This window comes from Microtus pennsylvanicus, chromosome 17 (genome assembly GCF_037038515.1).
Source record: "Microtus pennsylvanicus isolate mMicPen1 chromosome 17, mMicPen1.hap1, whole genome shotgun sequence".
Classification (NCBI taxonomy): domain Eukaryota; kingdom Metazoa; phylum Chordata; class Mammalia; order Rodentia; family Cricetidae; genus Microtus; species Microtus pennsylvanicus.
In genome coordinates this window covers 19,314,803-19,342,576 of record NC_134595.1, presented here as the reverse complement: position 1 = coordinate 19,342,576, position 27,774 = coordinate 19,314,803, and the positions used below count along the sequence as shown (strand labels likewise).

General features: G+C 42.5%; 1 protein-coding gene across 2 annotated transcripts in view; it reads right to left on the bottom strand.

The window, feature by feature from the left end:
* Positions 1-27,774, bottom strand: part of Efna5 (ephrin A5) — a 284,402-nt gene that overhangs the window by 32,938 nt on the left and 223,690 nt on the right. For both annotated transcript variants that reach the window (XM_075951317.1, XM_075951316.1), the window contains exon 2: positions 19,024-19,316. In XM_075951317.1, coding sequence (XP_075807432.1) covers positions 19,024-19,316 — 293 coding nt within the window. The remainder of the gene's footprint in view (positions 1-19,023; positions 19,317-27,774) is intronic.

Sequence of the window (27,774 nt, the reverse complement as noted above, 5' to 3'; positions counted from 1 at the left end):
TATCCATAGATTAACGTAGCTCTCAGAGCCAATCAGAGAGGTTTCTGTGTGCAGCAGGCAGAGGCATTGAATGCTAACTGAGGAGCTATGAACATCCCTATGGCTCCCTGGCCAGCCACGCTGACTAGGTAAGTTTCCGGCCAATGAAAAACCCAGTGTCAACGAGCAAAATGAATGGCTCCTGAGGGATAATACCTGAGACTGACCCCCACCCTGTACCTGCATGCATGCAACACAGAGTGTAGCTGTACACACACACACACATGCACATGGGCACACAAAAAGCACACACACATACACATGCACATACACACTCATACACATACACATGCACATACAGACATACACATACACAAACACACACACACAAACACATATACATACACACATGCACACATGCACACATGCAACATACACGTATACACATACACACACACACACACATGGGCACACAAAAAGCACACACACATACACATGCACATACACACTCATACACATACACATGCACATACAGACATACACATACACAAGCACACACACACAAACACATATACATACACACATGCACACATGCACACATGCAACATACACGTATACACATACACACACACACATGGGCACACAAAAAGCACACACACATACACATGCACATACACACTCATACACATACACATGCACATACAGACATACACATACACAAGCACACACACACAAACACATATACACATGCACACATGCAACATACACATATACACACACACATAAACACACACATGCACAGAGGACACAAACAGCAATAGAGTCTCGCCTCAGCACCTTTATTTAAAGTGTGGCATGCTCTGGAGAAAGAAATCAAACAGCAGCTCTGAGTGGGACACACTTAGCAATGAAAAGATAAAAGTTCATCCAACTCTCTTGGACCACACTGGAGCACAGTGACCACCCCCAAGTATTTTTCCATAACAACTTATGAGGAATTAAGTCCTTAATGAAATTGTCAAGAACAACTCAGCTGAAACCTGTGAAAGAGTTCGGCTGAACTCTTTGTCTACTGAATGTATTCCTCAGAGCATGTAAAATCAATGCGTGTGATACCTTTATGTCCCTTTTATAGAAAGGAATATAATTTTACTATTTTAAATAACTGCTGAAAGTTATGAAAGTTGTGGCTGCTGCATCTTTGTCTCTGATGCCGGGGTAGGTCAGGGTGATGATTTATCTTCTCCTCGATTACATGGTCCCAGGATCAATTAAGATAGGAGTCTTGAAGGTCAATGGGAGGCGCATTACAGCTCTCCACGTTATGACCAGAAAGTGCGGGCATGAGAAGTGGGAGCTGCCTACGGCACCAATGAACAAACTAATGAGGTCACAGAACTGCAACTTCTCGTAGCGGCTACCAGCTCCTCCTGTCTACACAGCATAAACTGTATCTCCACACGTATGACGGTAGCCAAGGCCGGACAGGCCAACAGAAAATAACACACACACACATCTGCCACCACAGTGCTTCCATAAGTACACTGTCCTGCACAACAAGACAGGCATCACCCACCACCAACCTCCACAAAACACAGACATTGCTCCAGCCACTGCAACAATGAATAATTCACATGGCCGCCCAGAGAACACAACACACATACATCGGCATAGCACACCACAGAACAACACATCCCAGCCGCCATCACAATCCTGAAACAACACACACATCACCATCACACCACACAAAGCAACATGGGCAAACTGCTGCCACCAAACAAGACATACGCATTGACACATCACCACCACACATTATCATAAAACAACACACACATACCACAAAACAACACACCCGTGCCACCATCGCCAAACAATCCATAAATTACCACGATTGCAGACCATAAATGACATACATCATCACTACCACAAAACACATCTACATCATTACCACCACACCACAAGATGACACACATGTGCCACCAAACTAAAACAACACATCCACACTGCCATCATATCACCGCAAAACACACACCACGAGGCTATTGTAAAACATGGTATCGACTCCCACACCCTACTACAGAAACTACACATGTACACAATGCCACCACACCGCTGCAACTAAATACAACACACACTGCCACAAAAACAAAACACCCATCACGGCCACCACCATCTTACTAAGGAAGAAGTTTATAATATTTTTTTTTAAACTCAATTCTTGGTTATCAAGAGTTTTATCTTACTTTCAAAGACATGTTCCTCCAGCTTCCTACCTATACTTAAATCCACTCCTTTGGCTTCTAATAAGCACCGTGACTCTGAGAAATATGTGGAAACTAGCTTTTAAGAAATAAAATAATTTTTCAAAAGGCTCTAGGGCTATTAACAATAATCCATTTTTTGTAAATGAAACAACCACTCTGGCATTTGTCCTCTTGTAACGTCATAATTGCCCTGTGCCATATTTGTTTAAAAATGATATAGACCTCTAGACATTCCCTGAAAGGGAGAAGACCAATGTTAAGTTCTTCATACTCAGATGTGGTTAGAAAGTTTCCCTGGGACGGAAAACAGAATTTCAAAGTATTTAGCAACATCAGAGCCTTGTTGGAAAGGAAAGCAATCAAACGGGAAAGAAATCCTACCTGAAAAATGCACGCCAATATCATGAATTTGTTGACCTCAGGTAAGCCTGTAAAAGTATCAGGCAAACACAAAAGTACTATGTAAAGAATATTACTGAAAGTCAGGCAGTGGTGGCACGGGATTTTAATCCCAACACTTGGGAGCCAGAGACAGGAGAATCTCTGTGAGCTTGAGGCCAGCCTTGTCTACAGAGTGAATTTTAAGGAAGCCAGACTACACACAGAGAAACCCTATCTCAAAAATTAAACAAAGAGAGAAGATTACTATATATTACTGTGTGACAAACACAAACTCCAGACGGCGAGTTGATACTCTGCTTCAGAGGCACTCAGATGACTTATACAGATCTTCTGCGTGGTTCTGAACCGCTCCATGGGGTTTGCAGCACTGTTCATGGGTGGAAATACACACTTGCTTTGGTCCGTGGTTGTTTCGGTCCCATCAGCATCATTGCCTATCTTGTCTGGCTAAAATACAAGCCATAAAAAACATGTTGAAAACTTCTACCTTATTGCATGAATTTTTAGGGCCGTCAATCCTGGTGCTCTTTATTCTTGTCAAAGGACTGGCATAGTTGCCAATCAACTCCATTCTCCCGTGGGTTTGAATCCTGAGTGGGATCACTCGGGAGTGAGGAAACACTGCAGCTGAGGAGAGCGCGTGACTATGTCTGGGTGAGACACGCTATGCTCTAGATCCACAGACTTTAATCCTCTCCCTCCTGTAAGACCCAGTTAACAGAAGCAAGCACACTTTACAGAGGAAGGGGAAGGTTGTGTGAGTTGCTGGGACTGATAAAGCCTTTCACACGCAGAGGACTGTCATTAACGGACGTAGCCCTGATCTGCAGTGCCCTTCGCAAAACTGAAAGAGCGGCAGGACATGTTCACAATTATCATAAGGGTCAAATAGTTGACAATTACTTCTGAAAGTATTCATGAAAGTATCGAATTCAGGTAGGAGAAGTAGAAATAAGCAAGGGAAGTTGAGGAGAAGTTGATCAAGGTATGTTGCATGCACACATGAGTATGTCACAATAAAACTTATTATTTTATATAATTAATAGACACTATCAAAAACAAACACCATGGCAAGCTAACAAGAGACCCTGGAAGGATATGCGTGCATTTATGCATCTCCTAAACACAGGCATTTTTTTCTTCACACAAATCTTGCTGAAGTTGAAACGGTTTGGGTTACGTGATACCAACCTTGGGAGATTTCCTGACTAGCCTGTTTCTGATGATGGTAGAAAGAACTATTACACCATATGTCTCTACTGCATAATTTTATCAGGGAGGTGACAAACCGTGCTTTTTAGCGATGCCTTGAACTGAAGTGGAGTGTCCAGTAAAATATGGATTTCCTCGAACGAATTGCCAAAACCATTAATCTTTGTCTAAGGCCCCATAATAAGAGTTTGTTCTCAGTAGCAGGTGGGGGCTGGAGAGAAAATGTCTTCCAGAAAGCACGTTGGCAGTCAATCTGGTGGATAATAAAGCTTGATGAAACATCTGTGATTAATATTAATTCTAATTCTCTCTTTAATGGATAATTGTGAGAAAGATAATTTATCCCATTTCATTTAAGATTACAGCTGAGTTTCTCAATTTAGGAAAAACGAATATTTCTCCAATGGTTTTCAGGTATCAGACTCCATGAGAGAAGAATAAGTGCACAAAACCCTGCCAACGGCAAAGCAATTTTCTAGTTAGTCCTTGAAAATATTTTTGTACGCATTCATCTGACCACTACAGACTTGGATGTGAACCAGACAATGGCTCCCTGAGCAAGCAGGATGATATTTCTACATCTTCACCACTGTAGAAAAAAAAATGAATCCAGCGAACTGAATTAATGCCTTTTGAAGTGAATTAATACATTTTGGTCACATCTGATACTGTAAAAATTGTGAGGAAAATGGACTTGTGAGTAAATGGCAGTGAGCTATTTCTGACGCCTACTGTATTTCAAACTCGTTGATGAGAGGAACTATTTCTGACATATGCAAATGTATAATTTAAAGTACCCATAAAGATTTGTCATGGAAGTGACCATTAATTTTGATAGACCCAAGAAAGTAACTAATTGCCTTTCAGATATCAATATTAAGAATATCATTTATTAAACTAGCACTTCATCTCACGTATATGCGGGTACCTTCAGGCCTAGGTGGAGATCTATTGCCCCGCTAGACAAACCTAGTCCACAGTAGACCCACGCTTCTCCATCGGAAAAATTCTTTTTCTACACGTGAAATCTTTTGTAAATGAATCTGAGATAACAGACTTCCTCTCTGGGAAGCAGAGCATATTATGCAGGTTTTGAAATGACTCCTGTCCTGCCCCATTTATGAGTGGTAGATGGTGATTAAATACACATCCCCGCTGACCTTTAATCATAACCGAATCATTGCTCCACTTAGAGACACTGCTTTTTCGTCAGCCTCTAACTGACATCAGGCAGGGGAGAACAAACTGACAAGCACAAAAGGTCACAGACAATAGGCCCTGACTTCTTGCCTGCACTTCCAACAACCTGGGCTTGTATGACGAACGTCAGGCTGAGTCACGATCCTTTACTTTCTCCACAGGAAGAGTTCTTCCTTCCACGGCGTGAGCCTGAAACGAACGTTTCTCACCCGCTCTCTTCCTGCTTTTTTTTTTTGTTTGTTTCCATGTTTCTGGAGGTTTTGTCCTTGTTTATGAAGCGTATTGCTGTCTAAAAGGCATTCATTGTATAACAACATATTTTATAAATAGTACCAAAATATACTCAAAAGACAAAAAAAAAAAAAAAAAAAAAAAACAACCCACAGGGCTCCCTGGCTCTCATTTGCACCAGCCAATCAAAGTGAGACAACCTGAATGGAAGGCAGAAAGATGGCTGATGGGTAGTGGGGATGAGACAGGTCTCAGAACCGCAGTCCACCTCAGCCTGCCTTCGCTTCGTGTTACTAGACCTCCCTGGGTTACGCTAACAGTCACAAGAGAAAGTTCATCTTTTCTCAGGATCGAAGCCAGCACAGACGTGGCCTTTCCACTTCCAGTGCTCATTTCAGACACATCCACATCCATTTTCCTCCCGCGTAAGAAAAGCAGCTGGGAAGGAAGTCCAAACGGTTCCATCACCCCATAAAAAGGAGTGAGTCCGATGGTGTGGAAGTGAGTTCCAGGACCCTGAAATCTCACACCTTCCTTCCCACAGGTAGGTCAAGTGAACCTAGGGTAGAGCAGCTAGCCTCACAACCGAATCCTACCTTGCCCGTCAGCTCAGGACTTCCCTTGCCACGCATCTTACTTTCAATACTTTAATTGCCTTTATCAACACGTATTCCTCCCATTTACTGTGCGCTCCTGGGGACAAGGGCTGCCCACCGGCACAGCGTAGACTACACAGGCCTCAGATACAGCTCACACAGCACACCAGCACACAGCTCACCAAGCACAGACGATCCGCTTAAACAAGAGGAGAGTGACCTTCTTACAACCCGGTAGATTTTTTTTACAGATAAGATGCATCGTAAAAGACAGCCCTAAGTTGAGTTTAATCCATGGATATGTAGCATTTGAATATAAATATTTCAGGAAATAGCTTCAATAAATCTTCTTAAAGGGACTTCAAGAATAAACATATCATATCTAAAGGTCAGAAATTCTGCTTTTTAATTAAACTAATAATCCAGCAAACGCTATTGATTTAGCAATTCCGTTTAACATAAACATCATAAAAGCCGACACACACAAAAAAATCGAAACTGTATAGCTATGGCAACAGAGCTGAAGGGAACCCGAAGGCAACAGCGAAGTGCGAAAAGCCAAGTGAAGGGTATTAATATCTCTGAGAGGAGAATAATTTCTTAATAACCACCAGGGCTGTCGAAGGAATTGGCTTTTAAACATGACTTTCCCCTCACAGACAAGATCTAAGGGCATGGACTTTGGAGTCAGCCTGTATTCGCTCAGATTGGGATTCCTGCACACGTGAACAGTGTAAGTAAGGCCAGTTCCTTGATCTGTGTGAATTGCAGTTTCCTCGTCAGAAAACTGGAAACAATAGATGTCAAAAGACATAGATAAGACGGCACAGCATACTCTGCGAGTAATGGGTAAGTGTTCATATGGTAGCTATTATCATATAACAAATGATTTCAATGTATTTATATGCTAATTCCTTCCTCCCCCCTCCAAAACAAAACAAAACAAAACAACAACCCTGGCTTCCTCCCCAGCATCATGTTTCTCTTAGATACCTGTTTTTCTTTCCCTTTCCTTTCTTTTCTTTTGAAACAGGGTCTCGCTATGCAGTCCTTGCTGACCTGGAACTCACTGGGCAGTGCAGACTGGCTTCATCATCCTAGAGACCCTGCTGCTTCTGCCTCCCAAGCGCTGGCATTAGAGGTGTGTGCCACCATGCCAAGTATTCATTCTGGGTTCTTGCTGTTCTAACGTCTTTGTCAGAAGTTGGGAGAAGCTTGTTCGGTTTGGGCTGGGATGTCTTTCCAACTCTAGGTAAGCATCTTTGTGAACCAGGGCCAAGATCATTTCTATGTGATAACTCCCAAGCTGCAGGCTAAAGGATTTCAAGTATAGCAAATCTCCAATATAGTCTGAATTCTAAAATCTATCTATCTACCTATCTACCTATCTACCTACCTACCTACCTATCTATCTATCTATCTATCTATCTATCTATCTATCTATCTATGCACACACATACATGTATATGTAATGTTTCTAAATTTGTAAAATAAAGAATCCTTTAAGACTTCTAAGATTATGGAGAAGCAGAGGATTAAAAGAAGTGTGTGTGTGTGTGTGTGTGTGTGTGCATTGCACATGACTGTGTAGGTATTTTGTTCGTGCATGCAGAGGTGAATGGAGGATGTTGGATGTCATCTTCTAACGCTCCCCATCTCATTTCTTTGAGGCAGGGTCTCTTACTGAACAGGAATATCATCATTTTGGCGGGACTGCACAGCTGCTGATCACCGGGGATTGGCCCGTCTTCAAGGCTGGAACTACAGGCACTTACAGCCATGCTCATGTTTTTCAAGGGTGCTGGGTATTTGCACACAGGTCCTTTTCCTCCTACATAAGCACTTAACCATCTCCACGGCCCCCATAAACTGTGGGACTTAAATAGTAAGAGCGATGGTTGTTACAGATGACAGGGTAATAATAAACACAACAATGCTAAGGTCCCATGATCCGCAGGGATCGGGTAGGCAATTTCTGGCTGGTCATATTAAGAGCTGCAATGCTGAGACAACTGGTCACAAGGCTTTACAATGCATCTACCAATGTCCAAACTGCACTATTGATTCTGTTAATGAAATTGAACCTCTGAAAAATGACTGAGAGCATAGAAGAGACACACACTTTCAATAGTCTTGAACATCATTAAATGCCATTGTTATAGCAAATGACACACCTTAATATACCATCATATTCTGATCCCACAAATCATTCCACAATGATCTGATGCATAATATCTGTTACATAGGCCTTTTGTGACTCTCAATAATAAAGCAAAAGTAAATATCCCTAAAGATTTTATTCTAGCTGTTTTCAGAACAGGCACTGCCCTCTGGAGTACAAGGGATCTTGTACAGTGTTTAAACTCTGCCTTACTTTGACTTCTTTAGAAATACTTGTTATGAGGCTGTGGGAACAGCTCAGGGATAACATGCATGCATAGCAACTGGAAGGCCCTGTGTTTGCGATCAGCAAATGATCTATTTTTATACATTACGAAATGCACCAATAAAACTTCGACCTGGAGGCATGCTGCAAGGACTTAACGTTTACTACTCTCTCTCTCTCTCTGAGCATCCCTACGTAACACTGGGGACAATGGCATTACCTACTTCACAGATGAGTATTCAATGGCTGGGAAAGAACCTAGTGCTCGAAACCAATATACATAGTACATGCAATAAATGCTAGATCACTATAGTTACAACGAGGGGGATGATCGCCCATCAGGGCACAGCAAACCTTTAGCGAAAGGATGAACTATGCTAATTCAATTTAGTGCAGCAGCCACCACATGGGCTCAGATGCCACTGAACCGACCGTTCCCCAGCAAGACCTTTACGCATTCTCTCACAAGCTACATGTTTGGGGTCTCTGACTTCATCTCTTGCAGGTCTGTTTCTTAAAATTCCACCTGAAACAGAGCAAGACTTTCTAAACTGAAGGGTTGGGACCCACTGAAACTGTCCAACCCACCCATTCTGACTCCAGTAAGAATTGGTAGCATTTGCCCTCAGTGGAAAATTAATGTTTAAAAATTTCTAAGAGAATCAAGAAAGGCAAATCTGGATTAGAGCCCTGCTTCTTCAGGTAATAGAAAGCTAGGTGAGTTCAAGCAACGCACCTTCTTTATTTTAAATCATCGAGAGCATGTTATTTGTTTTTAAAGGATTTGCATGCTAAGGGGATGCTAACTGCAGACTGAAACTCAGCGTACAGTGATGGAGATAAAGCTGGTCAGAAATATTGTACATCTGTGGAAATAATAATGTAAAATGAAAAGATATTATCATTGCAATTTCTAACAATAATAGACAGGCTGGCTGTTCTCCAATTCACGATATTTTACTTTTGGGGCTCAGAAGGAATTAATATTTTGCAAAGATTTTAAAATTTTCAACTAAGCCTGGATATTGCATTTTTATTAAGATTTTGTTCCTAATGTGGATTTTATACAATCTGCATAAAAATATTTAATGGAAAAACAGCCTGTTGCCAAAGTCCACATATTTCCCCTATTAAACAGAGGTGAGCCACAGCCCCAGGAACCATATTTCAAGCCCACAGGATACTCATGAACTAAAATAATGAATGATAATGCCTTGTTCTCTACATTAATATTAAAGGAAAGAGAAAATAGAAAACTTTATAGCCACTATCAGCCCTCTGGACCATCAATCTCAAGTTTTGAGAATTGCTTCCCAAAAGGGTCTGGAACAGGATGAGTAGTGAGGAAGCTTCAGAGCCTAGAGATATTTTTTAGGCAGCCAGGAAAGCACTGACACAGATCTCTACATATATCTGGCTGTGAAAAGTCTCATTTGTGGTGATTTATATTTCCCCATAAAGAACCCTGTAGATAATATAAGCCTGCTGTGAGGCTGTATGACAACTTTCAAACCAAGAGTTACAAGACCATTCTGTTAAAACAGAGCGAGAACAGACTAGGGGGAAACCCTGCAGAAGCAGCATTTCTTCAGATTGAAGACCACAACCCCGTTAGTCCCACATGAGCCCTGTTCAGTCAACTTTCACTGTGTGTGTGTGTGTGTGTCCCGTGGAAAGATTGGAATTTTCTATACTACAAGGTACTCATTTTCTCCCCTGAAGATCGACTATGCATCTGAAGTGTGCATGCTTGGGCAATTTATAACAAATGCCACTTAGACATCACCCCATTGAAGTTCGGTTGCCTTCATAAGTTACTAAAGGAGACACAAAGACTAGTATGCGGACAACCCCAAGTCAACGAAGTCTAGACACCGTTATCCCAAGTGTCGCCGGTACGTTATTTCCATCTCTCCCGGCATCTGTTCTATGTAGCCCCACATGTACAATGAAACACAGAAGCCCATCCAACTATTTTCTGTTAACTCTGAACCCAATTTAATGCATCCCATGTTTATAAGGCCGAGCTTGGCTGTTTCTTCGTGAGATTATGCAATTAATCACAGGGGTTATTTCTGGAGAGGTGGCCACTTTTGACATTTAGGGGAGAAAAGGCGCAATCCTTTAATTTGTTTCTCTTTCAGCGTTTTTTCAAAGCATGGGGAGAAGAAGCAAAGGTGACATAATGCCCTCTCATCCCTCAGGAAGTCCGAGTGCTACATGCTTTCTCCATCTCAAACAGAATTCTGCATTCTCGAAGGGAGTACGAATAAGAAATGATTTTGTTGGTGAACTTCTTATCTGAATGTCAGAGCCTTTGAAATAATCAGACAATGGGGAGGCTGCTTAGGAGTCTCGGCTCCTTGTGGTTGATCCTGCGAGCTCCCCTCAAGTCCCAATTACTCAAGACTTGTCACAGGTCCCTTTTCAAATTTCCGGAATTCTCTCCACGCCAACATCCATGAAGCAGTGAGGTTCACTCTGACTTCCATTTTCACAGGCCTGCTATTAATATTTCGAACTCTTTTTAACGTCTAGGTTTCTCCTTTCGTCCACTCATTTAACAACACGTGCATCTCTTTTGAGAAAGATAAATGCTTGGCAGAGCAATACTGTGAATAGGTTAAAAAAACAATGACGTCCTGACAAACATCCTGTGATCCTAGCAGTTTCTCTCAGGCCACTTGACGTGCACAGAGACACCACCCCAGCCTCGGTGCTGCACCCACGGTTGACAACAGGCCACCTGACGTGCACAGGGACGCCACCACAGGCTGGGTCCTGCATGCGTGACCCAGCGGCACTGAGACCACAGCACACGCTCTCATTCAGAAAGTTGACATCAACACCTGGCCAATAAACAACTGTTTCCATAAGAGAAAATTACAATTGACACAGGGGAAAATATTCTGAGGTCCCCGTACACCATACAGGTTGTTTATTTAACTTCCACTTAAGGACTTTCGAACCCGTTCATGCTTTCCTAAGACGGCCAGGCACATCTTGAACCAGAAACAATTCTCTAAACTCATTCTTTAAATGGAAAGGCACAGCCGTGTAGGCTCACAAGAGACTGTTAGAACACACAAAGAGAATAAAAATGACTATTATCGGAAAGGGGGTTAATACTATCCCTGAAAGATGTCAACGCCCTACTGGACAAAAATGTTTATATTCTATTTAAAAAAAATTTTTTTTAAAGCTAGTGTTTTATTTCTTCTTTAGAAATAATCAAAATCTGTTCCTCTTTGACTTTTTCTGTGTTAACATAAATAGGCCTCAAAACACCACTTTCTGGGACACCACCTTAAAAATAAAGCTGAAAGGGTAACTTAGTCCTTGATGAGAGTTCTACTGAACATTTCTGTTATGAATGCCTAGGATCTCAGAACAGTTGCTACTGGAGGGAATAATGCCAAAAGAAGGGCTCAGTAATAATAATAATAATAAAGACCAATAACAGAAAAGTGTGTGTTTGCACATGAATGCAAACACAGACACACACACACACACACACACACACACAGGAACAAGTATTGAGGTGTTAATTCTAAAAAATATACCGTATTTATAAGTTACCTCCCATGCAAGAGTAAAATAGTGTGTATGATTAAAACATTTTTGCATTCTGCTTTTATAATTGTACTATTTTGACATTCTTCTATTGCAATAAGAAAATTCATGAAAAAAAGTGGATTGGTGGAAACTTCCAAAAGCAAAAATAATTCCTATGAACCTTCATTTGGCGATGGATGGAGATAGAGACAGAGACCCACATTGGAGCACTGGACTGAGCTCCCAAGGTCCAAATGAGGAGCAGAAGGATGGAGAACATGAGCAAGGAAGTCAGGACAGCGAGGGGTGCTCCCACCCACTGAGACGGTGGGGCTGATCTAATGGGAGGTCACCAAGGCCAGCTGGACTGGGACTGATGGAGCATGTGATCAAACCAGACTCTCTGAATGTGGCTGACAATGAGGGTTGACTGAGAAGCCAAGGACATTGACACTGGGTTTTGATTCTGCTGCATGCACTGGCTTTGTGGGAGCCAAGTCTGTTTGGATGCTCACCTTCCTAGACCTGGATGGAGGGGGGAGGACCTTGGACTTCCCACAGGGCAGGGAACCCTGACAGCTCTTTGGACTGGAGAGGGAGGGAAAGGGGGAGAGAAATGGGAGGAGGTGGAAATTTTTAATAAAAAGAAAAAAAATTAAATTTCACATGAAGTTTGAGTCAGAGGAAAAAAATGTCATTATGATACAGGCAAGAATATTCTCAGAAATTAAGAATAAAGGTCTTGAAGTGAAAACTTTTATGAAAAAATAATAATTCCTAATGTAGATTACCAATGGAAGCCATTGCAAATCCAGACTTTACAGAGAATTTAAGACATCCGTGGGTGAATATAATTCTGGCAAAATTCTTCTCATGGAACTAGTTTTCAAATGTAATCTTTACATGGTTTATGCATTTTCTTGAATTAAAATATCAATTTGGGCTATTCAAGGTACCTTAAATTTCCAAAGGACACCAGTCGTTTCGGGTAAGGATGGTTGAACGCACCTGTTTAGCAGGCTGTTCATTCTTTAAAAGACAACACATTTCCTGACTTGGGAAGAAGAAAGACCGTGGTGAAGAACTCCTATAGTCAAACCCATTTTACTGATGAAGAAAGGGAAAGCTTGGTAAGGTTAGACAACATCCCATCAACACCCTAGTATCTAGGAGACTAGTACAGGAACTGGAGAGATGATCCAGCGGTTATAAGAACATTGTTTTCCCAGAGGACCTGGGCTCACTTTCCAGTGCCACAGGGCAGCTCACAGCTGTCTCTTAACTCCAGCTCCAGAGACCCTAGAGCCGTCTTCTGACCACGCGTATAGACAAAACACCTAAATAAGTCTTCAAGAGACCAGGTAGATTCAAACCCAAGGCTGCAGTGGCCAGAGTCCAGACATTTCTCTTCTTCAATGCCACGGTATTTCCACCGAATTAAAAGCAAGCGATTGAGCTACTGCAGAGCGTGCCATACAATACCGCCTTCTTTAAAATTAGTGGTGTCCCTGTAGGTGGTGCATTATTATGACACATATTCATTCAGGTGTTGTTTGCGGAGCAGATCTCCCGGACGTGCTGCTTGACACTATTTCTCCTCGTCATACAGTTTCCGTTGGTATTGACTAAGCGGATTCTCTGTGTTGTTGAGCCCTCATCTGATTTTATAAACACTTCTGCAAGCAAATGCCACTCAGAGCCCCCACATAATTCCCCTACAGAAAACTTCCGGAGCCAGATGGTAAGTGAAGGAGCTTTGCCCTCACATTAATCTTCTGCTGTCCTGAATATTTTCGTATCTATAAAAGGTTGTTTAATAACCACACTGTGCAATCAGTTTCTAGATCTGGATCATATGGATCCATCTCTTAGCAAAATTTAGATTATTTTGTTGATAAACTGAGTAGGGCATATTAGGATCGTCTCACAGCCTACGACAAAGCTATGCACTACTAAAATACATGGAAGATTGACAGTTAACATGCATTCAAGGAGCAATATACAATGGATTTATGAAAAATGTGCCCATGCATAGAATGTACCCAGCAGTACATTAGATGAAGCAAAGGCTACCATCTTTTGCCCTTTTATTGTCATTTTCTGAAAATGATACTTATATCTAGTAAATAATTCATTTAGATTCACTAATTTGCCTGGCAGGGGTGGCACACACCTTTAATCCCAGCACTTGGAAGGCAAAAGCAGGCAGATCTCTGAGTTCAAGGCCAGCCTGGTCTACAAAGTGAGTTCCAGCACAGCCAGATCTGTTACACAGAAAACCCTGTCTCGGAAAAACAAGCAAACAAAACAACAACAACAAAACCCATTAAAGATTCACTAATTCGGGGGTACGGAGATGGTTATAATCTAATTTGGACACTTCACCATACAAGTAGCAATTTAGGGGTTCTGTTTTAGAAAATGCAACTTTTCTGGCTTTGGGAGTTGCCTGGAGTGACAGAGCTAGTAATGTCTTCTGGAGATGGGAAAGCATCCCGCAGAGAGCTGCAGATGCATACACACTGCTCTGTGTGTGCTCAGGAGATGGGCAAGCCAGCAGCACACCCAGCATTCAACATTCGTACGGGCTAAAGATCCTAACGCACGCCCTCACGCTTGTCTGTCAAGGACTTCACTGTGTCCTTTTCTAACCTTAAAAAAAAGTATCCTCTTCCTTCTGAAGTACAGGAGAACTTCGATTTTTATCTTTTTCTTTCTTCTCGTAGCATATGCCCCAAATCCTTTTTCCAAGTTACTTGACCTTTGCCTCAATTTCTTCATTCACGAGAGAGAGAGAGAGAGTCAAAAAAGAACACTCTCTTGCAGTATCATCCTAACGACCAAGTGTTCAGAATTGCACTTAGAACAGAGTCTGTGCTCTAGAAAAACTGTTTGCTCCTAGTTACTGAACATGTTCTCCACGACAAACAGTATAATACATGCCACAGGGCAGAAACAGCTATGAACAATAAATCATAAATATTTAATGTCAGGAGTGATAAGCGCCTGAGGAAAAATAATAGCACAGGACAGTCAGAGGGTAGAGAATGATTTTTAAAAAAAAGTGTTGTTTTTATATTTTTTTCAGGCCTTTGTGATAAAGATGTTTTTATCAACACACCTCTGAAAAGAGTGAGAGTAAGGCATGGTCAGTGAGGCCGGGAGACATTACAGTGCCAAAGCCCCACCACTGGGGAGTGCTGCCTAGCTATAGGGAACAGGATGGGAGGGAGGGCGCAGCAACAGGGAGGAAGGGAAGGATCTGAGAGGAAGATGGTTGGGGGAGAAAAATGCGACCATGGAGCACCTTGTTGGTCTGGTTCAGAAAAGATGAGATAGGGCTGGGGCAGCAGCACCGGGAGCTGGGGAATCACAGAGGAGCCTGTCACAATGGCAGAGAACACAGGGTTCGACACAAATCTCTCAAAGCTCCCTTGGTTGCTAGCACTGAAATCTACTCAGCACCATGTGGGGCCACTGTACAGATGCTATCGAGGTGCGGACCTCAGATAAAAACTAATAACAGGAGGATATTAAAGTTTCAGGTAATTTCTGAACTCATTCATTTCGGTCACGTTATTGTACAGAGGTGGACGTAGAATTCCAAAGATAACAGATGACTTACTCAGGTTCAAATAGCTCATTACAGCAAGCGACGGGCCAGGCAATCACTGTTTTTATTCCCCCCCCCTCAACAAAAGGCTGCCCTCAAATCAGTATTTCTATGGACTTACAGAAATAATTTAACGTCCTTATTTTAGTGATTTCTCTGATCGCTTCTGGTATAGCTATGGGAGCAGAAAAAGTTCTAAACGTGTTCTCTATAGGTTAATATTTGGGAGAAAAATTTTAAAGTATTTTTTTATTTCTAACATTGCAATTTCCTTATAAAAAGTATTGACAGTGGGACACCAAGCTGTGATCTCCTAATGTGTAGGGCCACATTAATAGCCATCACTGTCATAGGATGTATTCCGGCTCTGGGTATCAATTTGAACACACCCAGTATAAAGTCTATACTAATGACCTATTGCCTTAACCAACTGACTGGCAGTTCTGAGAATCTATTACTACAGATAGAAACACCGCTGATCTTTCTGTAGCCACTTTAGGATGCCAATCTCTTATCAAGGGCTTGAAAACTGTTGGTCAGACTCAGGAGCAGTCCCGAGGGAAGGGGGGCAGTGACAAGCCCCCATTTGAGACGAATAAAGGAGCGAGAACACTGAAGGGCACTTTGTCCTGAAGGCGCTCTACATGAGATACAGTCAACCAAAACACTTTCTTAATTTATGTAATGCAAAGAAGTTAAGAAAGAAGATAAGCCTCCTGAAGACGAACGGGATATTGATGAGAATTCTCTGGTGTGTCTCTTGTCTGAATCTAGGTACCCCTGCTATGAAATGCTTGCCTTGCCTTTCTGCCTAATCTGTTACTATCTTTCTGCCCCCCTACCTCACAGCTGAGCTCAAACCTAAAGCAGGACAGACCATAGGCTATGGGCTTCTTCCTCTTCCTGGTTCTGAGGATGCAAGGAGAGAGGTGTTAAGAGACTTGGTCCCTTTGTCCCCACAAGAACACTCTCTGATTTCTACTGGCGGGAAATTAAACTCCTTTCTGAGATGGATGTAACAAGTGTGAAGAAAAGCCATTTCCCAATCACTTTTTTTCATTCCCCACATCGTAGGAGAAAGGAAATTCAACCGAGGGCCAATTCTCCCCAAAGAATCCTGTGCTTTAATTATGAGCAGAGCACATTAAACGTGCTAAGGCGTCCATGTTAGCCCTGCCCCTGTTCTCAGCAGAGAAAGACAGGAGAGCCTTTCACTATGGAGCAGACAGGGAGGGACACTTCTGAGGGATGAAAACATGGTTGGAAATTCCATTTAATTGAACCACCAGGCCACTGTGCCTCTTGTAAATGAACATCGCTTTGCTGCTTAATTTTGTGCTATTTTACCTTTCATTAAAAAAAAGTAATTTAAGTTAAACTCAGCTGAACAGCAAAAAGCTCTTGATATTTTGAAGCATTTTGGAACAATTACTTTGACGGGAGCCCTTGACAGTTAAATGACTCCGCTAAATGAATGTTATAGAAGACACATAATGATTTTTAGTGAAATATTGAATTTAACCACAAATGAGGAAAAACCTAGTCACAAGCACTACAGTATATGTGAATAACGTCTTGCTTATGAACCTCAATGGATTCTATAATTTCTAATAATCACGTAATCAACTAGTTGGCTCGTGAGTGTGTTTCCCATCTCGAGGCCGTCTCCTTATTTTCAGTTTCTGCTTTTGTTGGTTTTTAAATCTGAGAAGCCAATAAGAAGACATCAGTCCTGGTAATAATTTCCCCTTATAATACAGCAGTTTACAGTTGGGGAATTAATGAAATTAATGCTGCCCCATCACTGAAAACCTCCTCCTTCCTGTTCCTCCCTCTGCTGAATGGGATTCTTTCAGAAAATCAGAACTCGTGAAGCTGAGTGCACTGCCTGAGACCGTGAGGGGTCACCGGGTGCCAGTGTTTCCTGCATCTGTGAGACTCAATCTTCCTTTTCTTATTTTATGCACTGGATGTGAGATAGTATCAAGGCTTTTTTACATGTTTTCTCATGACTAACAACAGAAGTATGTGCCGAAATAATAAAACTGGTACTGTTCAATTTCCTTTTTAAAATTCAATTCCAATACAAGCGAGAGAGCCGTGGCGACGGTGAAATCCGACTTACGATGAAATTCTGTTTTCTGAAGATGGAGAGGAGCTAGGAAACTCAGGGGCTCTAAACCATGTGGGTGGAGACATCTGGATGGAAGGACTGAGTCAGAAAAACAGGAATGTTCTCTGTCTTGTTTGTCTGGCAGGCTGATGGGGGAAAGGGATGCCAAGCATTCGGAGTGGTATCAGGTGGATTTCTACACAGCGAGTGCAATCACGCTTCTTCATTCCTGACACAGGTAAGCCTCAAGTCCTCCTGAGTCCAGACTGGCCCTTGCATCTGTATTCAACAGCTGTTCTTACCTGCACTTCCTCTTTACAAGTCTCCCCCTTTACAAAAAATAGGGAATATCTTCGCCTAGCACCTCCCGACACTTCAGAGCCAATGTGAGCTCCTCAATAAACATACCATGAACCTCAGAGTACCATGAACGGACAAATAAGCTTCTGTGACCTACTGTCAATAGGGAACACGGGAAAGGCCAGAGTCCAGCACCTAGACTCTAAGTATTCGATACTAAAAAAAAAATGCTCAGCTACCAAGAGGCCTACGGTTGGTATCAGCTAGAACCCTGTTACTCAACGTGTGGCCCGTAGGCCAGCAATATGAATACTACTTGGGCACTTGATGTGTGCAGAATCTCAGGTCTAAAGCCAACATCTGTATGACAACCAGACCCCCAGGGGTCTCATGCATAGGGAAGTCTGAGAAGCACTTAGGAGTAATCTCTAACGGTGTGATTCCTAAACATGTAACGTTGGAACGCTGTGTGTGACGGAGAGGAAGGGCCGCCCGTGGCACTGTGACGAAGGCAGGTCTGCCAAGAACATTCCGAGTTCTCTCAGGAGAGTCACACAGGGCTCACAGGTGAGAAAGCAGTTCCCTGGGAGCTCTTCCTAGATCCTGCTTCACGCTTGCCTGTCTAAAGACACAGCTGCTCCTAGTAATTGTCTCTTCTCCTCGGTGCAAAGCAAGTATTTTATCGTGAGCCTGCTGACATTTGCAGGCGTTGTGGCTTTCTCCACGAAAAATGGGGATGATTGAAAGGATATTGCTGACACCTGAATAAGAAATGCAATGACTCCAAGTTATGTAAATTTAATTATTTCCTTTAATTCTTTTTTCAGGAATCTTTTTTTTTCCTTTCCCCAAGCTTTAAAAAAAAAAAAGTCCTGGCAATTTTCATTTTAAAGAAATACCAGTCAGCAGTGGTTCACTGAACGGGCTGACACGCAATTTCATAGGGGAAGAAGCGGTGTATCTTTAATCTAATTTGGGTTCTCAATTCCCAGCTAATGTATCTAGGGACCATGATGTGTGCATTTACAAGGAGACATCTATAATGCAGAGTCCAGCTCTGCAATTCTCCACAACATAGGTTTGGTGGTTTGGTTTTTTTTTTTCTTTTCTTTTTTTAAATGAGCCCGAGTTTTGCAGCTGCCCCACAACAGAATAAATCGCTATGTACTCACAGATGTAGAAATACTCTCGGCCTGGCCTGAATTCAAATCCTAGAGAAAAGGGAGTGAAGAGCTGGAATTTCTCCGAGAACTTGAGCGGTCCATTTGGAGAGTGAGGCCGGTTACATTCCCATCTCTTGAACCCTTTGGAAGTATGGTCGCAGGCACTGTAACCATCAAAGTTCACCATGTAGAGGACATAGCGCTCAGTCTTGTCTTCTGGGACAGAGTCCTCGTAGTGAGGGCAGAAAACATCCAGGTAGTCATTGATGCAGACGTCAATGTGGTAGTCACCCCTCTGGAATCTGTTGGAAAGAGAAGGAGATGAAGATAATTCAGACAAGGAAAGTCTCCTGCTTGGAATCAACAACGGAAGCCGCCAATAATCCTGGAGGTAAAACATGTAGTATGAAAAGTTCTTACTGACCGCTGTTATAGCCTGATGTGAAAAGTTACAAATCCAACTGCACACACCACACACACACACACACACACACACACACACACACACACACACACGATACCAGCCCGTAAGTACCACATGTCTGCTTCAGTTCAAGTCTATAAAACTACAGCTTCTCTGTCTTAACTAATATCTTTCCCAATGAACTGAAAAGTATTTCACAGGCCACAGTGATGTGGGAAGTAAGAATCATATGGGCACATCTTTCTCATCCTAAAATCATGGTAGGAAAGCTTATAAAAACGCCTTTGTTTTTAGCTAGTGGGGAAATTCTTCCCTAAGCCCTTGGAAAGGTTCACTATAAAGCTGTGTTACTGCTGAAATACAACACTCATAAAGCCCCATAATCTTCAAGCCGGACAGCCAGTCTCACATGAACACTTCCCAGTGATGATGAGCTGGTCAATTCCATTTTTGGACATCTCTAAATGTTAGAAACTTTCCTCCTATATTGAGCATAAATCTGCTTCTGTGTAATTTCTACTCACTGATCCTACTTCTGCCGCCCGGAGGTACAAAGGGCGCATCTAATTCCTCTTCCACAAGGTAGTCCATAAAACATTTAGAGATGTCAGCTGCGTCTGTAACCTCCTTTCTCCGTACATGAAAATCCTTGTTCCTTTGGTTATCTCTGGGACAGTTCCCAGGCTCCTTCTCGCTCTAAGCACCTCCTCATTCCCTCCAGTTTCCCACTGAGTTATTAAAATGGAGGACCCAAGCATAAATGAGAACCTCAGCACCGTGGGACTCAAGGTTAGCCTAGGAAAAACAGACCACTCTTATTTTCAATGCTAAACACTCTCTGGCAAAGATTCCTGTTGGAGACACAACACTGTTCAAAAAGAAAGCGGGAGAAGCACTCATTTAGTAAGCCGACCTGGCTTTAAGGATTGTATCTGATAAGTCAAAGTCATAAGTCACCCAGAGCCTCGGTTCCCTTCCATGTATGATGGGAGAACAATGGGTATCCACCTTGGTTGTCCCCCCCCCGCCTCATGGCTCCTCAAGTCTCAGAGGAGGAAGCATAGAAAGAGCAACTGGAGGTTTAAACGTTCCAAATCAAAAACCAAGGGAAGGGGGGCTGGAGAGATGGCTCAGTGGTTAAGAGCATTGCCTGCTCTTCCGAAGGTCCTGAGTTCAATTCCCGGCAACCACATGGTGGCTCACAACCACCTGTAATGAGGTCTGGTGCCCTCTTCTGGCCTGCAGACATACACATAGACAGAATATTGTATACATAATAAATAAATATTAAAAAAAAAACCAAGGGAAGGTATCGGAACATTTCCATTCCAGCTAGGATCCTTCCAAATACACGGGCATTTCTTCCAAAGAGAACCGCGGGTGTTTATGTCTTTGTGTTTATAATGATCGTGAGTTTACCACTTCTTCATTACTGGCAGGAACTGATTTGTCAAGATGTACGGAAAGACTGTTGCTTTTAAGAGATTTCTGAACATCAAGGCAACGTCGCTGCTAAAGTACAAAGAAAAGACATTGCAATGTTCAGATAAAAGGTGTCGGGCTATGAATCATCAGTACTCAAGAGTAGCCTGACAGCTTTGGATGAGAGCCAGACAAGAACTGCAGCAGAAGGTGATGCCCAGATGCACTTTAAACTATTATATTATTATTATAGATTTTAGAGACGTGGGGGGGGGGGTTCTTTCCCTAGTGTCACTCACGCGAGCTTGACTAGCATTTGAAAGTGCTCAAATTGAAAATGAAAATTAAAAACTGTCATTACCTGGTTTTATTCTGATATTCTCTTATTCTATAATTCTGTTGTTCTATAATTAAAAGCCACATTGCCACGTTTCTTTGGCACCTCGGGTTTAGTTCACCTCTTCCATTTTTTCTCTGTTAATGTCACTAAAATTCTAACAGTGCAAATTACGGAACTGAAAACCCATCCTCCATTGGGTTGACCAGTTGTCTCCCCCAAGCGATACTGGATTTCCATGTGAGGTAAGTAAATTACTGAGTTGCCTATTTTAAATATGTGCTTGTTCTAACAACTCATATTCTTAACAACTGCTGAAGATGATAATCTTTCATAGCCAATTTACACTTCTGTTTCGGATCCTTGTTTGCTCGTCTGTTTTTTGAAACAGGTGTTATGTAGCAGAGGCTAAACTTGAACTTGCCTCGTTGCCAAGAGTGGCCTTGGACTCCTAAACCTTCCTGTATCTACTCTTCAGTGACAGGATTGTAGGCCTGTCTTGTTTCGGGTCTTTAATTTACACATGTGTTTACTAATGCATATGTCAAAAAATAAGCAATATCTAAATAAAACAATGACTGAGTGAAACCCCTGAAAGGCATTATACAATGTGCTTAGGTATAAAAGAAAAAAACAGGATTAGATATTCTAATTTTATAGCACACAGAACATGACTAAGATTGAATACTTACTGTGTTACATTCATATTTCAGTTTAATATCCATCACAGAACCACAGACAATTCACTACTGTGCTATCTACTCAAAGACAAAGACACTGAGATTAACCCAAGTGATGTGCCCAGTGTTCACAGCTAGTAAAAGGCCGAGGGGAACTGAAACTAAAGCCGTCTGACCTCAGAGCTAATGCTCGTCATATTGTGTTTCCTAAGAGATTAAATTGCTAACATCAAGTCCGCAGGTCTGCTTCGTATTCCCTAGAGGGACGAGTCTCATTCCCAATGGAGTTTCGGATCTCTTTCCCATTTACTAATACAACAAGCATTTGCTGTCCTGGGAATCTGTGTCTGTTCTGCATATATGACATACATACACTCTGATGCTCAAAACTACTATATCAAGCAGTTATAATGTTTTACGTTACCAATCAGGAACAACATCCAGAGAAGATATCATTCTCTCAGCTCAATTTTTCACTATACATAGGTAGTGGGGTTAAAATCAGAACCCAAGTCTTACTTGGTTCTGAAGCATATCCTGTCTTAGAAACTACAATGGCCCCGCAGTGTGGCAGTTCCATCACTGCAGCAACTCCTCTTCTTAAATGGTACCCTCTTAGAACGGTGGGTACCAGTTTCCTTTAGGGTGACACCCATACAGGACTAGCCTGCTTCTCTTCCCTTCTTGCCCACGTGAACATCAGCATTGACAAGGAGCCTTCGACGGCAGTGTGAGCTCCTGACTCACACACACTGTTCTAGTCTCTCACAGAATAAAGGTGCTGTTAGGCTCAGCAGCCATTCGCATAGAGGGACTGTTTCCATCAGAAAACAGCTTTCACAAGCCTGGGCTCACACTAAAGAAGAAATGCACGTCTAGAAAAGATTCTGCATGCCATATTTACAGGTGCTGCGACGACACGAGCACTGCCCTACAGGTTAGCATGCTTCTTAGGGCCTTTCCTGCAAACGTCTTCTCTTTCTCACTTCCTCTGATTTTATCCACTGCATCCGTAGTGGTGACCTCTTTGAGATCACTGAATCTTTAATATATAATAATTAAATAAATTAAATAAGAAACTATAATATCTGGCAGGCCACCAGATAAGGAAGCAATCATTCGTCCAGTCTCTAAATCATCACTGTGGTCCACCCTGTAAAAGCATGAACGCTCACCATATTTAGTAAAGGGGTTTCATCTGTGTAAGCAGTTACCACTCTGCCTGCACAATGTAAATCTCTCAGGAGCCAGAAACATCCCACATGCGTAGAAAGATGGCCCCTGTTTCTCACTGGGATCCATGTCTGGTCAGATCAATGCTCCTCACAACATACAATAAAATATATCTCTTACAGCAAAATTATATTTTACCCACCTATCAAAAATCTGTCAATAGATTGGTTGAGGGTCAATATCATCTCTATTACCAAAGGTCCATGTTACCTGCCTAAGAATAAAATTCAGCACAAAAATTAAGCCTCTGTAATCATCCCCAACAGCCAGAGTGTGTCATAGAGTTGGTGGGAAGTTGGAGACGATGAAGCCACCTGACAGGTTAAAGGAAAGGCACATTTCCAAAGGCGACTTGTGGCAATGTGACCACAGAAGTAGGGACGAGAGCTGGGAAGCCTGCCTCTAAGTACAGTATTTGGCTGGTGACTTTCGATCAGATTGCTAAATGTCGTCTTGATCATCAATTTACAACCATTGTAAATATCTCTTCCCTTAGTTAACCTGGGCAGTGGAAGCGAATCATGACTTGAATCTCAAAACCCAAATCAAATAAAGAAATGACAATTGTCTTTTCATTTAGTTCTCAATGACATGCCCACAAATTCTTCCTGAGACATAAACTAAACTATCATTTGACAGCATTAGTTAGCTTGACCCATACATCTCTGTCCTCCTGACTCCTGTATTTTCCACCCTGGATCACTGGAAAATCAGACATCTAGTAATGAGTACTTGGTTTCGTTTTCAGTGGCGTTCTTACCTCAACCCTGTCCTTTAGTAAAGCAAAGAGAGAGCGCCCAGGTGCCTTTGTCGGGCAACGGCTTTTCGTGACACTGACATTTCCTTCTCCTCGACCATATGCCCCTGCGTCGTGGGCTCTGACAGCTAGAGATGGCAACCGCCAGAAAGATACAACCAGTGCAGTAGGAGCACAATCCTCCCCCAGCCATTTTCTCCCGTAGCCTTCCTCCTCCCGCTCCTTCCCCCTCTGCTAACGCCGAAATGCATTTCATCTTCCTAGCTGGGAAAGGAAGGGGACGGTGCATATTTAAAACATTCTAAATTGGCCTTTAGCATATGTTGCTGGCACAGCAGAGAGCTGGCTTCCAGGGAAATACATGGGGAGGTATTTTATCAAGTGACTCCTGAGCGAAGTGTCTTCACTCCATAAATACAGACACGGTGTCACTGGAAGGAGACGATGCCATTAGAAGTTAGGGAGCTTCGGGGCACTTTTACTCCCCTTCGGGTAATGTCTTAAAGCACTCAACAATAAAAATGTTATCTCTCCCCAATCGGACGGTTGATGACTACGTTTTAAATACATCTTCATATGTCAAGAGGTGATTGTTTTAACATTCCTATTTGAGTAGGACTCCGCTGTCACCTCCATAATTACAGGGCAACCTAATATACGACATTCTGGAAGTGAAATGCAAAAAAAAATGTGATTTATGATCAAAGATTAAGCAAATTTATCAGCTCAGGGTTCTTCTCAAATTTTAAACTAAATCTAGAATGAATATGTCTCGGCAGCATGGTCTTTCAATTCCACTAGTTTTGATTTAAAGTCTAATTACAGAATAAGATGTGTCTGTTAGCCGGAAGAATTTCTCACTTGTCCCAAAAGGACCCAATGGGCCCTGGAAGAGACGTGGGCTTCGCTTTATAAAAGTGCTTCTGTGCAATGGGCAGGACAGCCGTCCAGTTACGTAACACGCTTCTCCCCAGCTCCTTCTGCTCTTCCGCTCAGCGCAGAATGCAAGCCTTATGGTCCCTACCCTAAACCCGAAGATGTTCTTTTTTGTGTTTTGTTTCCTTGCAGAGGCTCAAGCATGAAATATAAACAGCAAGTGAAACTTGGCATAGATAAATGGTAGCGGTATCACCAAGGGCTGGACAAATATTTGTTTTGCTGATTTTAAACTTTTCCTCTCTCTCTCCGGGGCTAAAACAGGAGGCTTTTTGGAATGCACTGGCAAATTGAGAGGGCTCTCAGAGTGTAGGGCATGGGTAGTTTCGGTGCAACCAAAATACTTGAAGCCGATGATGTCCAGTCTACCTCCTCCAGGTTCAGCAGCGTAACAGTATCAACTACTATTCCTGCAGTTGCGAGACTCGCCAATTGGAGGGAAAACTTGCTTCCATAAGTATTTCAGGGATGTATCCTCCTTCATCTTTTGCAGATGAAACATAGTCCAGTATATGCTACGTAGATGCAATGCGTGTGCTAATAACTTCTGCTACATCATATACCTCTCCAGCCGATGAAGGGCGAGATACTGATGAACTACTTACTCCACAGATCTAAGTGCCCTGTTGATCCATTCATGAAAATTCCAAACAGAGTTCACTGGCGTGCAGGCCTGCAGCACAGCAGCTTTCATGAACTTGGTTACAGTGATAAGACCTAATATCTTGACTGACTACCCAGAATTCATCAGTAGACGAATAGGCTAACTTGTGGGCTTGATCTTTCTCTCTACTGTGTGTGTCCACTTCAAAGTCCAGTTACCTAGTGTTAATTATCCCTACCAAATGAGTAGAAAAGGCTCTTGACCAGCTCTCGCTTGTTGCTATCCTAGTATTAGGTGTACCAGTCCTAATGGCTTCTTACAAACTGTATGTCCTGTGAGCAGTACCTGCCTCACACACACAGGGCACACGGAATGCTCTCTCCCCACGTTTTAACTCATTTGGAGTTCGTTTTATTAGCTTGACAGAGGAGCTCCAAAGGAAAGAAAGCATTAAATTGGCAGAGCCTAAACAAGACTTTTCTCTAGGAAGGAACTGGGTATTTTGGGTGACAGTCTAATTGCTTTTAAGCCCCCAATGAAGCCCGGGGCACGGGGTGTGAGTGAGCCAATGTCAGCAGGCCAAGTCAGCCTGTTTACAAGGCAGAGCCCTAACAAGACCGACACACCACAGATCATGTCAAATCGTTTTCGAAAGGGGATTTTGAAAGAAAAATAAAGAATTAACATCTGGCAATCAGTGTGGTCCTCACATGGGTCACTTCCACAACGCAGAACGGGCTGTTTCTCACCATGTCTGCTGGCCAGGAGTTTTCAACAAAGCTAGGCAACAGGCTCCAAGGCATCTGGAGTTTTAGGGCCCCTTGAGTGTATGGGGTCGAGACCCTACTGCATCTATGCAGACTGATCATGAGTAGGCCCAGAAAAAGAATCATCAAGTAGGTTATACAGCCAGTATCTCATCTGATCAGGGGGTATGGGAGTCTACCAAACCAATGAACCATCTGTCCAATCGTTCACTTCTAAGTATGCCACTTTATTCCAGGTGACAATGGCAGAAGTCCAGGTCATTCTTAGTTTCAAAAGTAATAATAACAAAGAGTAATAATAAATCCTCTACTTTCTTCACCAAACCAAGAAGAGGACTTTGGAGAATAATGACTCGGTATTTCTCACATACCTGATATATAAACAGGGAAATATTTGTATGAGTTGATGGTAACTTTTTGAAAGTTATGTTCCAAGCCCCGGAGTTTTATCTCTGACTTTTCAATAACTGGATTTTGAAGACCCATGTGGAATGAGTCTATATTAATTTACTGATAAACAAGCAAAACACAATAAGCCAGGAGACAGGAAATATGCACGTCTTATGTGACCCTTATCAGCCGAAAAATAGCAAGTGTGCCAAAGAATAACCACAGTAACGTCATCTAACTGGAAGCTCCGATTTGTAAGGCAGAGAGCAGTGCTGTGGCTAGGAAACATGGCGTAGAAGAGGCAGCTAGGTTTACAGGCCACTTAGGAGGACCTTCTGAGTAGCTGGATTAAAAAAAGGGTAAGAAGTGAAAGGAGATGAAATCTAGAGTAGCAAGAGTCTAGATGTTCACTACTGTCATAAAAAATATCGAATTCACACAAAGAAAACGGGTAGATGCGGGGAAACTGGGACGAGTCTGTAGGCATCTTCTCTATCCCTCTCCTTGAAGCTGCCGCAGCTTCCAGGACCCCGACAACCACCTGAGTGCCTGCACTTTGATGAATACCCAAAGAAGGGAAATTTTCGCTGAATAATGTATCCAAGAAGTGGGAAACAAGTGATCACCTTATGGATTCTGGGTCGCTGTGTCAAATTTCCGAAGAGTTTCACGGGATGATAAACAAAGGTCAAGATCATGAAAGAAAATAATGGCGGGCGGCAAAGGCGGAAAATAACAGTCAAGACTGTTGTTCAAGCAATGCTAGAAAATTATGCCGAGCCGAGTAGACAACTTGAGCACCTAAGGCAGAATTAAAGTTTCTCTCTTGTCATTAAGTCCTCTATTCAATTACCATTTATCGGGGTAATTAAACACTGGAAAGTGATGCCAAGCTAATTGTTAGATTATGATAATTACATGTCTTTGCTATGCTACAGCTGATCAAAATAAGATGCGGTCCCGCGCTCTTAGCTGAAGCCGCGCGCCATAATCGCCGACTTTCGTACGGCACCAGGCCGCTTATTACTAATTCATTACAAATCAGGCGGAGAAGCTTATTATTTGTAATGTTGCCCCCCCCCCAAATCTCCTGGAACAAGACTCCCAAAAGGTTAAGCACAAACTGCTGCCTCTCATTGGCCCATTTCCATCCCAATTACACAGCTGAACAGCACTGGGTGCCTCTATTTGAGAGGGTTCAGCAGACTGC